Genomic DNA, 19,876 nt, shown 5'->3' with positions numbered 1-19,876 from the left:
TTGTGTTGACAGATGAGAAATACATTCCTCTAGCCGCAGAAAATAAATAGACGTCGTGATTTCATGGTGGTGTATATGCATAGCAGTGCTCACCACAGGTTGGCCGTTGTTGACAGACATCCCTTCCTGGTCCATCATGTTGCGTGAGATGGTAATAGAGGGCAGATCCAGGCTTTGAGGGGGAAACTGAGGGATTAAGGGACCCCTGTGAGGAACAGGGGGCTCTGGCATTGCTGGGAAGTCCACTTCCGACAAACCCAGACCAGACTCCGTCTCAGGTGGAGGTGTAATGGGAGGAATCTCAAACTCCTCGTCTCCCAAGCTGGGTGTATGAAAAGTCTGAAAGGAAGAGGAAAAATCATGAGCAACACAATGTAGCCAGGAAGCATTCGCTAAGGTGGGCCTTATCTAACATGCCGGAAGGAAACCTTCAGGGATTAAATCAGACAACTTTGTTTAAGAGAGGGAGTGTTTTAGTAGAGTGGTAATACACTTGTCTGTAAGTGCACTAAGATGTAACATTTCCTAAACCTATTAAAGTCCACTTTGAGGAAAAAGAAGGAAAAAGGAGAGTGCAGAGGAAGACGTCAAAAGCAAAAATATCAAGCAGTAATCACGGGAGAGAGAGGATACATGATAAAAGCCCTTAATCTTAGGGATGGAAGATGTTGGGTTGAAGTGCAGTGAAAATACACGTCACAGGGAGATGGGTTTAAAGAACATTTTCAAAGATTATTATGCTTGGCCAGAAGTGTTTCTTTTTGTTCCCCTTGCCTGCACCCTTAAATCTGCTCATCAAACAGCCTAATCCTTCTGCCTTTCGAATTAAAGCTTTTGGTCACACTTAATTTGCTTATGTGCCTTCTTGGAGATGGGACTGTTCACCTACTTGGGTCTTGTTTTCATCTGCGCATTGCATTAAGCTACTCTCTGGAAAGCCAATATATTCATATCCTCACAATGACCACACTGCAGGTCCACATGCATGCAGCTGAACACAGGGCCTAACAGCGTGCTCTGGCTGCTGCTGAGTTACTGAAAGACTCTTCAAATCATGGCTCTCCTACTAAAAGTGACATGATTTTATCTGCTAGCACCTGGTGTGAAAGCATTGTGGCATAGCGCTAAAATCATGCTGAACTCCCAGCATTATTGGATGTGTTGAGCAGCATGTCAAATGAAACAAAAAAGAAGCCAGCTTTGCATCACGACGCTAAACAAAAAGTAGGTGATTCGGGTTATCTCAAACACTAGTTTCTTGTTTTAAGACTTGCCTCCAGTGAGCTCATCAGCTATTTCAAATTTGTCAGACAATCCTGGCATAAAAATAATTGGCTTTTGAGACCAAAAAAAAAACCATTAGTACATGAGCATTTATACCAATTTTGAATGATCACTGATGAGTCTCCAGCATACCTTTTTTTTCTCCACACCTGCCTTTCATTTTCAGAGGGAGTGTGAGTCCTCCTGGAGATGATCATGCCTCACTTTTTGAGATAAACTGCTTCTTTGAAAGAGGAGCTGTTTTTTCTCAGTCTTTGTTGGCTTATTCTTAACAAAATGTGAAGACATTACAACATATAGACAGATGTAAAGCATCATAGGAATCAAACTGCTACTCCAACAGAGGTGAAGTTCTACTAACCTCAAACTTGGGCTGAGCAGTTTATCAATATTATGTCAATATTATGACATATGACTAGATATGGTCTTAGATTGTGGATATTGTACATTTAGTCTTTTCTTGGCTTTAAAGGGAAACACCACCTTGTATTTTTAGAAGTCCAATATGTCATTTCCATGACCAGGAAAAGTTCAGTCAATATTAGTGAGCTCTTGTCTTTACACGCCAGAAACCAGAAAATCTCAAACTTGTGTCATGTTATGAAATATAAAGTCTGGAGCTGCTCCATAGACAATAAATCCGAGTCTGATTTTGTGGATCCACTGTTTCTTGTTTTCTTTTTTTATACCCAAAAGAGCTTTATTCTATTGTAGTGTTCTAAACTGTGAAACAGGAAATGTGCCCATATACTCACAACATTCCCCTGGCTGCTCTCTGTGCCATCTATAACATCTTTCCCAGTTCATTGTCTATGGAGCTGCTCCAAACTTCATAACCAATGACATCACAAGTTAGAGTTTTAGTGCTCTAGTTTTTGGATTTGGGAGAGTGTTGCTTATGTCACTGATATTTTTGGACTGTCTTAGACGGTAAGATTAGCGTGTATTGTATATGTGAAAATTGTAATAGGTCCCCTTTAAAGGCTGGATTATAGTAAAATGATGTAATTTTCTCAACCCATCAGGTTGCTCTAGCTGTCCTATAATTTGCTTTTACCCATTTTGTCATTACAGTATATCCACATTACTTATGATTACTCATCAAAATATAGTTGTGTCAATATTTTGTAAAAGCACCATTTATCAACCCCACAATAGTATCACAATATTGATATCGAGGTATTTGGTCAAAAATATCATGATGTTTGATTTTCTCCATATTGACCAGATCTACCTCTAACCTATAAATCTGATATTAGGAGTTGCATGACCTGCCAGCAGAGCTCACGATGGTTAACAACAAAGGTAACCAGGCGTGTCTTCCCTGTCTTACTCGGCTCTGTCTTTCTGTCTCCGGTAGTGGATAGAATAACAGAAGGGAGACAACGGAGAGAATATGCCAACACAGCCCTTGATTAGGGAGTATTAATGTTCCTCTTGCTTGCTTTAGCACACAGACACTTGAAACTAATTCATTGCCTACTCAGGGCAGCTGTCTTGACAAGCACTGATGAATTCCAGTGGCAGAGGCAGCTAATAGAGTTTTCATTCCTTCCTTTTCCCCTCTCTCTTCCTGCTCCCAACCACTGTTTCGCTTTTCAGTGCTTGTTTCACAGCTAGAGAATCAGTTCTCCTTTCAGAAAGAGCTAAGGTCATATTCATCACAGCCCTGGCCTCTGGCTCGGAGAGTGCAGAATAAATCACGAACACCTTCAGTAAGGAACCATTTACTTGGAGTCCTCTGCTGTCATATTATACTTCAGTTCACTCAAAAAAACCTCAAGAACTTAGCTCACAATAATGCCTGTGCATCAGCATGTGAATCAAAACGTAGTATGTTTGTAAAAAAAAAAAAAAAAAAAAAAAATCTAAAACAAAACTGTCATGAGTCACGGACGAAAAGTTCCAGTAGCACATGGAAAAGATCAGACATTGTTCATCATCACGGTCTTCATTCATCTTTGTCAACATCCCCTGTGGTGGAGGGCCAATCACCACACCAGCCCTGAGATCTATGGCCCAAGTCTCATCTGTATCATATCATGTAGGAATCCGAAAACACTGGCACACTATTATAATCTCTGTGACAGAAAAGTCTCAGCCTTGTTTTCTCGCCGTGTCCAGTGCAGTCAGATACACTGCACTGGCTGTTACTTTGACCACATTTTATCCACATAAGCCCTTGCAGGAATGCTTTTGAGGAAGGAAATGTATCACTTACTTTTTTTTTTTCACTCTTGCTCTACTATGGATACTTTTTGCTGATGTAAGTAGGTTTCCTGTGGCGTTACACCTTGAAAGGTAAATCAGGGCACAACTATATAGGCCACTGGATCCTATAGGCTGCAGCACTGTGGCCTGAATTACAGAGCCAACCTGGAGATTTGGGATGTCAAAGTAGAAGGCTGGCTAAGGTGAGTTCCACTTTTGTAGTAGAGCAGCACGAGCATGACTGTGACCTTTAAGCAAAACACAGACATGTACTTGGAGGAGAGGAATGCGGGTGTTTAGTGTCTGCTAAACAGAATGGAAGTATAGAGGAGAGAGAAAGAGAAGAAAAATACTGTGTGGGAGGGAAGACAGAGCGAGATCAGTATCAAAGACTATGCTTGTGTGCATTGCTTCTCTTTGTTAATGATGATACAAATTAACATCTGCACCAGGGGCACTGATAATGGAGACATGGCGTTTGTGTCTCATTTGGGGGGGTATGGAAGATGTCAGCTGTCTGCGAAGAAAAGGCCCTCTCCCCGGGGAAGAGAAGCCAGATTTTACTGGAGCCCACAGAGTGTTACAGCGTTGCACACTGTCTAGTGTCATTTCACATAAAGCCAGTCTAATTCTGCACCAGGAGCAGCTTAGAGGGCTCTGATCGGAGATTAAGAGATGCACAATCCACTTTCTTCGCATCACCAGCCTGATTATCCATTTAAATTGTTCTGAAAGGCTCAGCAGAGCCAAGTGCCAAGCCAGATGCTGGCTTGGGATGTGCAGGCATGTACATGTTAAAGGGTGGGCAGGGGAGAGCACAACAGGGAGACACAGAGACCTTAGTGTGTGTATGTGTGTGTGTGTGTGTCTTTCCATTGGCAACCACAGGGTCCAGTAGTATGAGGGCAGAGCGGGGCTTGTAACAGAGAGGCCTGATGTACCCAGCACCAGCATCCTGAGCAGGTGTGTGGGAAGTGGAACTCTCTAGTCTTCAGTGACTATTGGAGGTGGTTAACCCAGACCAAACTATACTGTACTGCAAATCATTCTCAACAGTTATTTTATTCTGCCTGAAAAAAACAAATAGTATGGTTTATCAAGTAAGTATTGATGAACAAATAATAACTAAAGATTTATAATAAGGGTCTGCAGACACTCTATGTAAAGCACTGCTCTGTGCACAGCAGCTTATTGCTAGTGTCAGCATGCTAACCTGCTCACAATCACAATGCTAACTTACTAATATTTGGCAGCTATTGTGTTCCAGGTTCACTATCTTAGTTAACATCTTAGCATGCTAATATTTTTGATAAATAGCACAGGCCTCCTGATTTGCCAGGCTTTTATAGCCAATTTTCAGTGGAATTACAATTACGTCCATCATGTGACACCCTGTGGTCCAAAAATACTTTTTTCCCAAAGACTGAAAGAGACGCCTGTTAATCAGTGGCGACATTTTTTAGGCATCACAACCCTAACAAAATGACTAATTTCAAAAACAAAATTTGATCCATTTAGTCTGATAACAATTAAGAAATCTAGAAGAGCCACACAACTGAATAATCTTATCCCAATTTAAGTTTATGCAGTGCTAAACCGCAAGTAGCCGGCTCGGCCTGCTTAGGTCTCTAGTGTGTCTGCTCTATGGGTCACACAGTGTGGGGAACCTCCTCCAACACTGTATAGAGTATATCAAGTATCCTTTATACATCCACGAATTAGCACTAAACACAAAGTATAGCTGAGGCTGAAATGAGTATCATTAGTTTTTAGTATTTAGTCATAGACCACATCACTGGACACATATAAGTGCTGATTTGATGGTGGTGCTTGATGAACTGTCATCCTAATGGAGTCATGCATGTCTGTAGAATATATTCAACAGTTGAGGAGACATTTCACTTCAGAAAACAAATGTTAAACTCATGGTGGCGCTAGAGGAAATAAGTCTTACAACCACGAGAACCATGAACTTTTAGCACAAGATGTTCTGCCAGTCCATCTATCGGATGTTGACATATTTCAAGAGATTAGTGAAAACATCTGTGAAAATATCCAGGAGGCATTGAATGAAAAGTCAGTGGATCACTTAAGACAGTAGGCTCATTCTTTAGGGAGTATTTATGTTTATCCCAAATTTCCACCCAATAGTTGAGATATTTCAGCTTAGACCAAAGTGGCACACCTACCAGCCACCCAGAATAGCCATCCCTTGACCCTTGACAACAACATGGTTTAAAGTGACATCAGTGTTTAATCTAGTTAAATGCTGCTTTATATTAACTACATGCACACCGTTTTATTTCTATCTAACAAATTAAACACTAAAACAATGTTTACAACAGTGGAAATATACAAGGAGGTGACAAAGATCTGTGTATCAGTGAATTTTCCCTTTCGATGTATTATTCCTGCGCTGCCATGGTGCTCTTTCAATATCAGGACAAAGAGCAAGAGAAAGCTTTTCGGGCAATATTCCCAGCCCTTCAATAAATGTAGTAATGCAATTCACAGATGCAATAACCAAGACTTGTTAAAGGCAGCAGCATGCAATTACTGCATATAATAGGCCTCAGAATCAATAGAGGCAGGATTGAGGATCCAGTTTCAAATATCTAGACAGGCAGAGTGCAGCTACTCAAATGACAACATCAACCATGGCACCCCTAATCAACATTATTTCAAATTTGGATCATTTGTAGTCCATTTCTACATATTTATAGTTCATTACACGTCTCTAATTTGATTGGGAAAGTAAAGTGATACATCTGAGTGGAACACAATCTCAGTGTACGGTATCCTTTTCCCTGAGGGAAGCAGTCAAGCTTTCCCTGCTAGGATGTATGCTTTACCAGGCACACCAAGGTCATCTTATCTCATCCTCTAAGTGCATAAGGTAAATGATACACCAGCCATCTAAACAGCAAATACAGGTCTGCTGCTGTGATGTAGAAGCATTCTGCCTCCAGCACAATACAGTACATACTGTAATTTTAAATATACAGCATGTGTGGTGCAGACAAATAGGAGCTGGATGTAAACAGGTTTCAATTGAGCTTTAAGGCATTTGAGGTAATGGTTATAGCACAAAAACAACCGCCTTCTTTGAACCGAGAGTCAAATCCCTGACGGCAATAATATATCACCAAAGACAACAAAGTGTAATGCAATATATTTAAGTTAAAGTTTTGTCTCTCTCTCCTAAAAGTTTATTCTTCTTTCTACTGAAGAAAGAAATAACACATTTTTCCTCTTAAAAATGAAAAGTTTCATTCATAAGCAATGAAACAACTTGGGGTTTTGCTTCTACACTCTCACTTGGCCGAGTACTGATGTGACCACGAGCTTTTGCTGGCTAATGTTAGCAAACTTTAGATAGGTTATTCTGAGGTATTGCCGAGAGAATCAGTGGGCTGACTTCATGATTCTACTTGTGTTACTGTTGCACTATTTTTCAACATACACCATTATCCCCAAACGGCCATTTGTGGTCACAGAGGCAGCTGTTGATACATACATGAAATGTAATTTGCTTTTCAATTTCTTCATGTAATACAACATGTGGCTGGAAAGCAAAGAGCTAAAGCTGTTAACGGTTGTAAAAGCAGTCAGATTCCATCTGGTTGAAACTAAGCACTGGTGCTAACTTACGAACTGTCTCTTCTTTTTTTTACAAAGTATTGCAGGAAAACAAGTAAACTTGTTTAAAAAAAAAAGGTGTGTTACTCATGCTGTAAAGACACCACTCAGTAGCGAAGTCTGGCCTGCAGCGAACTCCCTGTGAGATCTGTAGAAAACTGTGGTGGCTGCTCCAAGCACAACAAGCTGTGGCTGTTTGATTCTGCGACAAAATGCAACTGAACTAAAAGCTGGGTATAGTTTAAATTTCGAAAGCGAATTGCAGGCAAAGAATATCTGCAACCATTCAGCCCTGTGACTCCTGTAACATGCTGACATATGTTAAAAAGTACTTTTTCCTGCCTGAAACACATGTTCAACAAATGCAATTATTGCTGCAAGCCGGACTTAGAAGCCAGACTCAGAATTTATGTGTGACTATGAAAACAAGCTATAGCCTTCCTAACAACAGAAGCTTTATGTTCAGACCAAAAATTTGAGCACATCCAATTAATAACTAGAGTTCACCTCATTTGTGACTTCAGTTGAGAAGAGTGTAGCTATGTGCACATAGTTGCACCTTACTGTTAGCTTTTTTTTTTTTAAATAAGTCAAATTATTTTCATCTTACTGTAAACTAGTTTTTATATTTTTTATTTTACTGTTAGCTAGTTTTATATTTAGTTTATATTTTCTGTATATTGTAGTCAATATTTTCTATACATTTGCTTTTTTTCTGCTATTTTTATTTTATTTGAATACATTGCATGCTTTTATCTCCACTTTTCTAACTTTGCATTGCAACTGAAGCACAGCATTTTCCCTCAGGATAAATAAAGTTGTATCTTATCTACACACAAAGTAGGAGTGAATCTTCATAAGTGTGCATCTTTTTAAGCCACAGCCCTCTGGTTAGATTTCAAAACAATAGCTAACCAAATGTGCTGGTATAAATTTAGCCTGCTGTCAAAGTTAGCTGTTCATCATGGAGCCCTCATAAAGGACTTCCTTTCCCACTGTACCCTCAGCCCAAGGCAGACACATTAAGTAGATTAATATAGCATTACAGTGGAGATAGTGTGAAACCTCAAAGTGGAAGTCACATAAATCTTACTTTAGCCCAGGTTGCAGCAAACAATACTTTGCGCACTCCGACAAAAGAAAAACCTATGCTAGAGACTTCTTGTTCTTCTCTCTCTCTCCTAAGCACAATACCATCTGTGCCCTAACACTGGAAACAGTTGTTCCTTTTGATGAAATGCAAATGAGCTGGGCTGTTTTTATCAAGGAGTCCCCCCCCTCTCCAGCCCATCCCCCTGTTCCCTGACTGCCACAGTGGGCCCTCACAGCTGGGGGCTGAACGCTCTCCAAGCAGCTTGTGTCGGCGTGGTCCCCACTGCAGTGGGCCTCAGCAGCCAGTGGATACAGAGGAAGCACCCACTCAACGTAAATGTGGGGGAAAATTAAACTTCTTCCATGACACTCTGTGGCTTTGTGAAGCCGCCTCTTTATGTACATGAGGTCACACGCACTCAAAACACTTGTGTCACAGCTTGAATGTCCCGAGTGACGTTAATGAAAACAATAGGGTTAACAGTGACATCCATCTCACTGTTTTGGAGCTGTGTGATGATGCTTTGCTGTGGGTTTTGAAGCCAGATCAATCTCTCCTGCTAAACTGGATGAGATTGGCCCGTTTGAACCACAGAGGATGACGGGTATTTTTGGTGCACTTGTCTCTAATGACAGGGCAGCGGAGTGGGTGGAGGGGGAATAGAGCGGGTAAATTTAGCACACTGTTAGGACTACTATGGCTCAGCAAGGCGGTTTTATGCCTCCAGTGAAACAACTATTTCCTTCTTTCTTTTCACGCAACAGTACAGTGCACAGTTATTCCAGCAGCTCCACACATTCAGATTGTTGGTGATATTTCATTTTTTTTGTAAATGCTTGCAGACAGGCAGTGACAGAACTATAGAGCCTCTTCGGGCTCCTTCATTATGTCTTTGAAAAGAGGAAGAAAACAGGTGTTCATAACCTCAGCTTTCTGGGATATCACATTATCTCAAACAGAGTGCAGTCAAGAGAGTCAGATCACATCAGCATCAGCTCTCAGAAGTTACTATGAGACAATATAGTGTGAGCCAACTCATCTTTCTGTTAGCTTATTGTCTTTTGTCGGTCTCAGGACAGGCAGCATTTCAGGCAATAAAAATAATGTTACCTATGATAAACATAGAGAAATTCAATAGAGTTTCTCATTATGGATGCTTTAGAGGGCTTTGCAGCATGACATATAGGGCTTATGCTCTACATATTGTCTTTTACTGTTGCTAACTTTGACCATTTATACTTCCTTAAAGGTCCAGAATGTAAGATTTAGGGAGATTTAGTTGCATCTACTGGTGAGGATTTCAGATTGCAACCAACTGAAACATCTCCCCATTAGATTTCCTTTACTGTTCTTTGTTCAGGAGATTTTAAGTGGTAGTCAATCTGAGAGCTCTCTTCTTCAGTCAAACAAATGGAGTGGTTGATTTAAACCAGTAAAAACACTGAAGAAAGCAAAAGAAAGCAAAAAAAAAATAAAAATCTGTGTTTTTGTTTTAATGCTTTGCAGAGGCCGATGCAACAATGCAAAGACGAAAAATGCACAATTGCAATTGTCCCTAAGACCCTGTCCTTGGTTTGTCCATTCTGGGCTGCTGTAGAAACATAGCGGTGCAACATGGCTATCTCCGTGAATGAGGATCCACTCCCTATATAGATATAAACGGCTCATTCTTAGGTAATGAAAACACAACAATTCTCATTTTAAAATGGTTATACACCATAATATTATATTATACAAGTATAACTGCCAATATATCCCTTGGAATCATATACCTTGGACCTCTAAATGGTAAATCGTGATCCACATCAAAATATTGATAAAGAGAGGTATAATTTATATACAAGATACCTATGAAAAGGCCTAACAAAATGAAAAAAATATATTTAGATAATACGTACGACACATTTACTCCACTTTTCTTAACTGCATTTGTATTTGAGCGTATGTTTGCATAGGTTTAATTCCCCATGTTCATAAGATGATTTAAATATGGAAAAAAAGTAAAATATACTCACATCACCAGCAGCAAGCAGGGCTCCATTTGCCTCCGCCATGTTCATGTAGTTGTTGTTATTCTGGAACTGCAAATGAAGACAAAAACCACAATCAGCCTCCTGGTGTCCGGATAACATCCAGCGCAACTCGAGCTCTCCCCTTTCATAATGGACACCTGTCACTCAAACCGATTGTCACACTTGGCTCTCAATGTTTACACATGGAGTTAACCCCTTTTTTCTACGTGTGCGAGCGCATTCTGCCACCCTACCATTATTGTGACATGACGAGAGGCATGTGAGAGGCCCAGGCCAATTCAAATCGGGGTAATGAGAATCTGGTCTGGCTATTCAGCTCATATGGGATGGCAATTAAGGATATGTTTGCATCACAAAGCCAAGTATCAAGATGCAGTGGCAGGTTATTAACTTCAAATAAACTATGGGAGAGGAGAGATACTGAGGAGAAATAAGGAGGTGGAGTGTTTTTAATATGGTTTGAGTGCATTTTTTGGTTAACTGGAGCTGGGTTTTACAAATGATCGCAGCAACGCGATTTGGACATGTATCCATCCTCATGAAGAATCTGATTTTAACGTATATGTATTTTGAGTCTATTCTGTTTAATTGCAAGAAATCACAAGTGCACTCTACTCGAGCTGTCACTATCAGAGTTGATATGAGAGTATTAACAAGTGGTGTTAAAATTGCAGGTGCCACACTGTAAAGACACATTAGTGTGTAAGACAGCTGATAGCCTATTAAAACACTGTACTTTGGTTAGAAATAACATGTTTTCACAACATACCCCGCCCCTCCCAACCCACACATAGCCTGCTGGCAAAATGGCAGCCACTTCCTTTCTTTGGAGACACAATCATGCTGACAGGTAGGAACAATGGGACATAGAATGAAGAATTATGGGCTAGCAGCTGGGCCCAGGAGCACAATGCACCTCTCTGTGAGTGAGTGAGTGCAAAAACCCAGCCTACACGGCACGCAGGAGAAAGAGTCACAGCGCGTTTGCGTCTTCATGAGGTTCCACTGAGAACACATTTTCAACAAAGCACGGCAGTAATCTCTTTTGTGTGTTTATTACAAAGTCACTCTCTTAAAACATTATGAGAGATGAAGAACTCCAATAGACGGAAAGAGAGAGAGAGAGAGAAAGAGAGAGAGGAAAAATGGCTTCTTATCCTAGCAGAAGCCAAACAATAGTGGAAACAAATTAAGATCAGAGTGAACTGAGAAGTGCATTAATATATTTTCTAGCCCTTTGTGTTTTTTTTCTCCTTCTCCTTTTCTTCTGAGTGGTTAGTATGCGAATGTAATTACCGAAAGAACTGCTGCTAATCAACTGCGAATGGTATCCATTAATTAGTCTATGCCCTGGAGAGAGAGAGGGGAATCAGCAGCAATGTTAACAGTGTTACGCACCAATGAGAAAGGGAGCCACAAGCTCTGCTAGCAGTTGCTGAAGCAGGTGGTTTGTGCTGTCGAGGCCTCCGGTGCCGTCTTACCTGGAACTGCCCCACTAAACTATATCTGACGAGAGCACTGGGGGTTTACATGTTTGCACAAATTCACACACACAGAGACGTATAAAGACACACACACCTCAAGTGAGAAACATCTGTCAATAGCTAGCACTTGTTCACTTCCCAGCTGTGTGTAACTTTGAGACATGACATGGATGGGTTACGTCAGCCACTCGGCTGGTAATTAACCTTATGCTGGGCTTATCTCGGAAGTGTTACTCCGTCCCTCTTCTGCTTTTAGATAACAAATTGAAGTCTCAGAGATATCCCTCTCTATTCAAGCACTAGGAACATTGTTCTGATTGTGGGGGGAGATAGGGCTCTGTGCAGTGCTGTCTCTGTTTCTTCTAGCCCTGTGTCTCTGGATGTGAATACGATTTTTAAGAGTGAGCACACAACGGCTCTTCTTTGTAAATAGTTCTCTGAGAATTCAGGTAAACCCCAGAGGAATACACACAGATCTGAAATCATTATGCTACTTTAAATATAGACGCTTGTATACTTTCCGGCCTGTTGTGTGAAAGAATATACAAGCCGTGAAATGTTTCTGCGAGCGGCTTTGTCTCAGGTTCCCTGCAAACTTCTTGGTGGCACCTCTCGGTCACACTCAATTACTTGCCATGTTACGCATCAGTGGTTAATGTGGATGACCACTTCATGAGCATGCAAGTGCTTATAAATCAGGAGGCGACGTGTTAAACCCAATTCCACATTGTGAGGTATGGTTGAAATACATACTGTAAGTGCGGACATTAAGCAAATCACATTAGCTCCATTAGAGAAAACACAATCAAGTTAAGTCCAAGTGCTAATTAGTGGTGTGAAACTCCCTGGGCTCTGTCTCTCTGAGTCATGTTTTACTGTGTTTCCAGGGCCCTTTAAGAGCGGTTCCATGTCTCCTCCGAGATCTGTGACTAACATCCCAAAGAAATGTCCCCAGCCACCGGTATCAATCTTCACCATTAAAAGCTGTACCATGTCGCGGCGCAGCCAGGGCCAGAGGCCCGGCAGACGACCAGAGCAGGGAGTGGAGATTATTATTGTTATTCCCAATTCATTTTTTGGGGAGGGAGGCATTCGCAGCTCATGTTCGCTGCAGTGCCGATTGAGTCAAATGCCAGATGAAATTAAGTCTGATTGGAGGGACCACGCAGCTGACGGTAAGGCACCGTGCTAAAATGGGTCAGCGCAGACAATGAAGGCTCTGTAATTAAAATGATGTGACTAGCTAGACGAGAGTTGCCATGTGAGGGGCCAAACAACCGTGTGTGTCACTGCACGGAAAAGCATTTTGGAATCAAGAGATGTAACATGAATGAAAACTTGAGGTAATTTAAGAAGCTGAATATCTTTATTTTTTTTCCAAAATAAAAGCCTCTGAAACACAATAAACTGACTTCAAATGTCTGGTCAAGCACTATAGCAACAGCTCAGGCAGTGATGTTACATGCATCCAAGAAAGCATCTCACTTTTTCACTTTTCCAAAAAGCAGTCATGTACTATGAGAACGGACCCAACGGGAAGCCATAGAAAAGAGTGCTTTAAAGTAGCTGTGGGGTAGAAGGCTTTTATTAACAGAGTGAATTCACGGTTAAAGGTGCTCTGTAATATGAGTCGCACAGAGAGCCAGACATGGCTACATGGCAGAGCAAACACTGGGCACTCAGTGTTTTTATTTCTCCTTCTGCACCACCAGCACATTTCTTCAATAACTGTTTAACAGGAGCGAATTAAGAGCTTACATGGACCCTGATCCTAACGTGAAAAGACTCCACTGTCTGCATGATCGCAGGCAGACAGAAAACCAAGCAACCTTGCAGTGAATGGGATGAATATGAATTTCTAGGTTTTCCTGTAAATGCACAGTGCTGCCTTTCTTTTCATTCTAAGCCAAGATAAAAGACACTCTTTGAATTATTGTGAAAGCTTCAGTTATCAGACAAAGCAGACAATCAGATTCTAAACAACAGACATAAGCTCGCACTGCACATTTGTTATTTTTCTGACTGAAGCCAGTGTAATTTTGATGCTTGATTTCTTTCTCCACCACATTTTAAATCCCAGTGCAAGAATATTTGTATGAAAGAATATCCAGTGGGAAATAAGGTGTTTTACAGCTATAATAGCAAACAAAATTATTTCAACCTCAGGGTGAACACAATATTGCACCAACATGACCCCATCTCACCCCCAATATGATGGAGTAACCACACAGATCCTATCAGTAAACATGAACTGGACAACCAAGATCCACAGAATACACGGCTGAAGAGCCTCTGATAGCACAGCTGCCATCTCTGCATGCATACAAATGGAAAATAAACAGCCCATACCTTCTCTTCTGAACACTGAATACTGCTTTGTCACTGGTGAGCATATGATAAAGAATTACTGGGAAGGATGCAAAATGATGAAGCATTTTAGCATAAAATAATGAAAATCTGATAGATCTGCATTTCCAAAACAAACCCAGAAAACTTTTCCCTGGTTTTAAAGAACGATGAAAAAGTCACAACATCAGTGCTGTCTGTCAGCAGGTAACCAAATTGGACACATTCTTCCTCCCCGCTGAAAACCACCAAACTAATTCAATCAAGAGCCCAGGCTTTTCCAGAAACATATCAACTGCTGACAAGCGATTTTACAGTTCAGCTTGAGCTCAGTAATCACAGCCTAGCATGTGTTCTCTGTAACATGACACTTGTGCTAATATGTTCTCCAGTGGTCTCCATAAAACTCAGCGAAAACACCACAGTTAAAACTCAACCTCCAATCCTGAGAAACCAGTAGTAATTTGCTATGTATTATTTTATGCAATTTCCGTTAAAGCTCGGCCTACCACCAGGTTGGAGCTTCCTGTTCTGTGATCGGAGGCTTTAAAGAACAGCACTGTTTCTTTTCCTGCAATCCTTGTCAGGCCCTCTGGAAAAGTTATCTTCTGATTCCCGAGGTCCTCCTCACCAAATAATACATGCTCATTTACAACCCAATTCAGCATAAACACTCCGCAGCTGCCTCTCTGGTGATCAGAAGGCCTATTCACGCCCAGCAGGCCGTCGCGCATGCAGCGCCAAGCTGACATATATAGATATATTCCTCCTATGTCTGCAGCAGTCAATTTGTAAAGCGACTCCACAACACAGCATGGCCACGCAGTCGGCTCGCAACCTGTGTTCTGATCTGCAGGCCAAATCGATTGGTAATTCAGTTTAAAGCTAAAATCATTACTCCCCCAGCCCAGCACTGTCTTCCACCATTAGGACTGCTGGTTCTCAACTACATCAGGTAGCATTGAGGGGAAGTTCATTGTAAGCATCTCACTCTTCCTCTGCCTCTCAGTGTGAATGCCGCCGCAGTAGTGCAGAGGATCCGGCGTGAGAAAAAGTCGAGGTCTTATCTGGGATTTGAATCAAGCTGATGACAGTTTTGTTCAGGCTGTTTGCTGATTATCTCCACTCTCACACCATGCTGACCGCTGTGGCCTGAACTGGTGTCATCACAGCTTGCTCTGCTTTAGTAAACACAAGCCCTGGACAGGTCTTAGAAGTTTAAACCCTTGTGGAGATACCAAACCTGACACAAGACGCTATGTTTACTGGTATGTTAGACAAACAATGCCTTTCTTTAGTATGTGATCTGAGAATGATAAACATGTGTAGAATTAAGGTTGAAATTTGGACCATTAACTTTTAGCAAAGATCTCATCACTAAGGCCTCTAAAATATATGAGAAAGAACTTGCACATGGATGTTGTCATGAGCAAAGCCCTACAAAGCAGAGCCTCTGTTCTTCAAATTACTCTACATGGTACAGTCACGGGGCATGAAACTAAGTTTGCATATCCAACCAAAATGACAAGCTTAACTATCAAAATAAAGGAAAAACTTAAAGTGATTTCACAGCTCAGCAAATATGTATTATGTTTTTTCAAGCTACCCAGTCATTATGGCAGTGTTGAAAGACAGTAAGAGGCGAGCTATAGTTGGTGCGTTCAGCATATTCCTTGGGGCTAAATTTATATTCAGCACAGACGCAGTGTGCGAGAGTGATAACATGGAGGCACAAACAGACCGGGGTGAAACAGTATTTGTGAGATCTTTGCATTGCTTTTAAAGTATTTGAGAATGAGGTTAATTGGGTCCACTGCATCAGTGTATACATTAGTTCAGGCAGAAAAGATGTCTTCTGGCACACACTGTTTTACTGGAATAAACTCAAATTTTATAACAAGTTAAAACACATGTTGTAAATTGTTGAAACATTCTTTCACCCGTGTTTGAGCACAGCAGTGCTTTGCTGCTTTGGTTAGTGCATTGAAAGGGAACACAATACCAAAGTAATTTTGGAATCTTTATCCATATGTTGTTATTTAATAAAGGGTCTCCAAATTTAGAAGCACAGCAAAGCAAGGCCAGACATCGGATCAGCAATGCATGTAGCTAAATGCTAACTTTCACATGCTAACATGTGCACCATAAAAACGCCTGCTGATGTTAAGCAGGTAATGTTTGACCATGAATCCATCGAATATTTATTGGAAATAGAAGTATTTCTGTGTGAAAACAACATGGGGCCATCCTGAATACCATTTTTTGCCTCTAGTGCTATGGTGGTAATGGTCAGTGAATATAATGGCATAATGCTGCAACACGTGTCGATTTATTTAAAGATATTATTTTTAAGGATACCGTTTTTTACAGCATTGTTGTTTGTATTGTTATTTGTTAATACAACTATTTTCCAAAAAAGAAATAATGTGCTTTATGCAAGTTTGTAATCCCATGGGTTTGGTTGAACGAGACCCTATTATGGTTAAATTATAGACCTTGATAACTAATAGGTTACAAATCTGAGACAACACCTGAAAATTCACTAAGAAAACAAAGAAAGAATTTGAAAAATGAAAAAGAATATCATAATCCCAAAACTGAAAATACAATACCTACCCAAACAACAAATCGGGTCCAGCTCTAGACCAAACTGGTGTACGGTCCAACTGACACTGCCATCCCTAGTCCCACACTGGAAGTGTTGCTAAGCATTAGACAACTCTTACATTTTTCTTATCATTGACAATTAAGAAAACACTAGGTTTCTCTGTTATCAAGTTTCATGAGTAAATGTTGATTTTAAGAGTCAAAAGTGGTAATACATTTACACTTTAACATCATGATTTTGTAGCATGGCCACATCCAACACCATGTTACACAATGACACTAAAATACACTGGGGTTCACCATAGCTGTGTTTTCTCTAAGGCCTTGGACTTACAAATGCTGCCAAAACAAAGATGGTCTTAGCATTTGTCATAATGGATCCATAGCCTGAGCCCAGAAGTCTCAATACTATGCAGGTCAACATCCAACATCCCGTTTTTTTCCCAAGCTGTTGAGTGTGCTCTGTACTCTCAAGAGCAAATCCTAAAAGAAAGCGCGAGCTAAATGGGGTTCCATCTTTGATCTGGCGGGGTGCAAAGCCATTGGCCCACAGCCACAAAGGAGCTTAGGCAATGGAGAGGGCCTCAGAAACATGGTGTAGCTTTCTCACAATGGCTGCTGTTGCATGGACACACAGCTCTTGAGGAAGCAACATGAGAAAGGCTTGGCTTGGTGGTGTTGTCTTGCTTTTACTGTTAAGCCATGTCTCAAGGCTGTTTACACTCCGCAGCTTTGAAGCAACTCCAACTCAAGATGGTATCAGAGGTGTGGATTTTAACCAAGCTTACTCCGCTCTGCTTGCCATTCTTCGCTACAGAGCAAGAGGTTGCCGAGAGGGGTGGGGGGTTCAGCAAGCTAATAACTTAAAATTACATGGTTAAATGTCATACAGAATAAAAACTGCTTTCTGCCACTGGAAATGGGCTTGTTTTTCGCGGCAATAATGGTGATGGTTGTGCTTCTTCTCTAGGTTTGTCAGATGGCTATGAGCTCTGGTACTTGGATTCCCATAAAGCTCTATTGAAAGCTGCTGGGAGTTGAGTCCTCTCTTATTGCTCTTGCAGCACAGATGCATTTTTCTATTCCCTGTACTGCCGTTACTGGCTAATACACTCATTATAACCAGCTTTGAGAATGTGCACAGTCAAGAGCTTTTAGTGATGGACTCGACACAATCCTCTATTTCTTATCTAGTAATGGCAGAAAATATTTCCACAAAAATGCACAAGATAACATATTTACACCAAAGTATTGAAAGCAACATCAAGATATTAAAATCAGTAAAGGCCTTAATGTTAAAGCATTCACCTGGGCAACTTGGGTTAGTGGCGAAATTGGCTTTGTTTCTCTTCTTTCAAGATTAATGATATAAGATGTTAATAAAGATAACCTGACAGAAATAAACAGTCTACAAAATGAAAATTTTCATGTCTAGGGGCTACGACATTTGAAACAGTTATGGGAAATCTTTTCAAAAACACCCTGAAAGGTATTAAGTTAAATTCAAATTTGTGCAGCCATTTGGATGTTTAATCTTAAGTTTCTTTGTCCTCTCCAGTTATTTGCTGATCCGAATTCTTGGGTAAAGTTAAAGATTTTAAAACCTTCTTTTGTCTACAGGCACAATACCTTCCAAGTTTGTGTGCAACCTGTGTCTTTTCTGTTATTCTTTCCATAAGCCCACAGTAAGCACAAACCGACCAGTTGTTCAATCTCTATAAATCTGAAAAACACAAACTGCTGAGCGGTGACTCATATATCAGTCTATTATATACTACAGGGCTGACTGTATTAAACAAATGGCTAGGCCTGCAGCTGGAAAAGAGAGGCAATATAGAGAGAGCAGAGGTTATTGTCTAATTTAAATCTTGGCTGCTTTCCCAGAGCTGTACCACATTCCAATTTGTGGCTGTGTTGCTTGGCGCTCCTGACAGAGGTCCGGCTGCAAATACTCTCGGGCTCCTCTCCAGAAATGTGTCTTCAAACTGACAATCAACAAGTTGGCAGAGATTAACGATTAACGGCGGGGGTATATTAGGTGAAATAATGAAGATGCACACATATAGATGTTGTGTTTTGAACGTGCCTTTTTTTCTCTCCTCCTCCTCCTGTGGTTGCAATAATGTATCTATAATCATTATGACTCGATGTGCTACAACAAAGGCTCATAAAGAAAGCCAGTGCATTGCGCCTGTAATGTCTTTGAGCTCCATAATGAAATAGCAGCTGGAAAAGACATCTGTGAACACATAGTAGTTACAGAATGGTTGAGCAGGCTCTTAGAAGCAATTAGCTATTTCAAGCATTTTCTCCTTGGCATACTATTGTCCGTTCATCTGCTAGATTGACAGCACACCAGGACATCATTAGCAAACCTGACGGCTGTTGAGTTGCACACATTGTTTTTCTCATGACAGCAACCATCAGGCTAAGTGCTTCACTAATGTTTTTAACAGTATTTAAACTCAAAATGTCACTTTAACATTTCCTACTTCAAAAGCAGTGTGAGATTAAGATACCAGCTTTGAATAATTACAAACACTAAGCTTCAACTTTGATTCCATATCATCGCGCTGACATTTAAAGAGATTCGGAACAAAGACACACTACACATCTTTTAGTCATAATGCAAAAAAATTACTTTCTTTTACTCTGTGTGAAATGACAGGTTGGAGATCAAAAGCACACAGAAACCTGGAGGTCTGCTGTGTATTGAAGTGGTGTTTTCTTTTTAAGAGAACAAGGTAAGTTAGCAAAGTGTTCACACATAGGGAAAAAAGTAGAAAGCTCAATGCAAAAATCTTTACTGTTGATGACACATGTCAGTGTGTGGCCAATCAAATGCAACCATTTTCTCCCGACTGAATTTCCCTACTGACGCTATCAAGCAAACTGCTGAAAAATCCATTTGTCACACACATCTTACATTATGTACACACTGCAGTAAGAGAAAGGGTGATTTTAAATCAAAATACTGTACACAAACACGTGTTATTAGTTGTTTCCTGTAGATGCGGTTTTGACCTGTTCATCCAACATTACTGTGCATGAAAACGCACAAGAAAATAACCTTTAATCTGTCTTTTTACAATTGAAAATAACCATAGACGTTGTATTTGTATAACCCCCCTTTATAGCTGTATTGATTTCCTCCTTTGGCCACAGCTCCCTCAGAGCAC

General features: G+C 40.7%; 1 protein-coding gene across 2 annotated transcripts in view; it reads right to left on the bottom strand.

The window, feature by feature from the left end:
* Positions 1-19,876, bottom strand: part of tox3 (TOX high mobility group box family member 3) — a 118,898-nt gene that overhangs the window by 9,750 nt on the left and 89,272 nt on the right. For both annotated transcript variants that reach the window (XM_088080352.1, XM_042488728.2), the window contains 2 exons: positions 10,243-10,308; positions 94-339 (listed from right to left, as the gene is read on the bottom strand). In XM_088080352.1, the coding sequence (XP_087936478.1) occupies positions 94-339; positions 10,243-10,287 (291 nt within the window). In that variant the 5' untranslated portion in view covers positions 10,288-10,308. The remainder of the gene's footprint in view (positions 1-93; positions 340-10,242; positions 10,309-19,876) is intronic.

Source organism: Plectropomus leopardus, chromosome 1 (assembly GCF_026936395.1).
Source record: "Plectropomus leopardus strain MGB_pleo_1.0 chromosome 1, ASM2693639v1, whole genome shotgun sequence".
NCBI lineage: Eukaryota > Metazoa > Chordata > Actinopteri > Perciformes > Serranidae > Plectropomus > Plectropomus leopardus.
The sequence above is the reverse complement of the archived record's forward strand: the minus strand, read 5'-3'. Positions and strand labels throughout refer to the sequence as shown.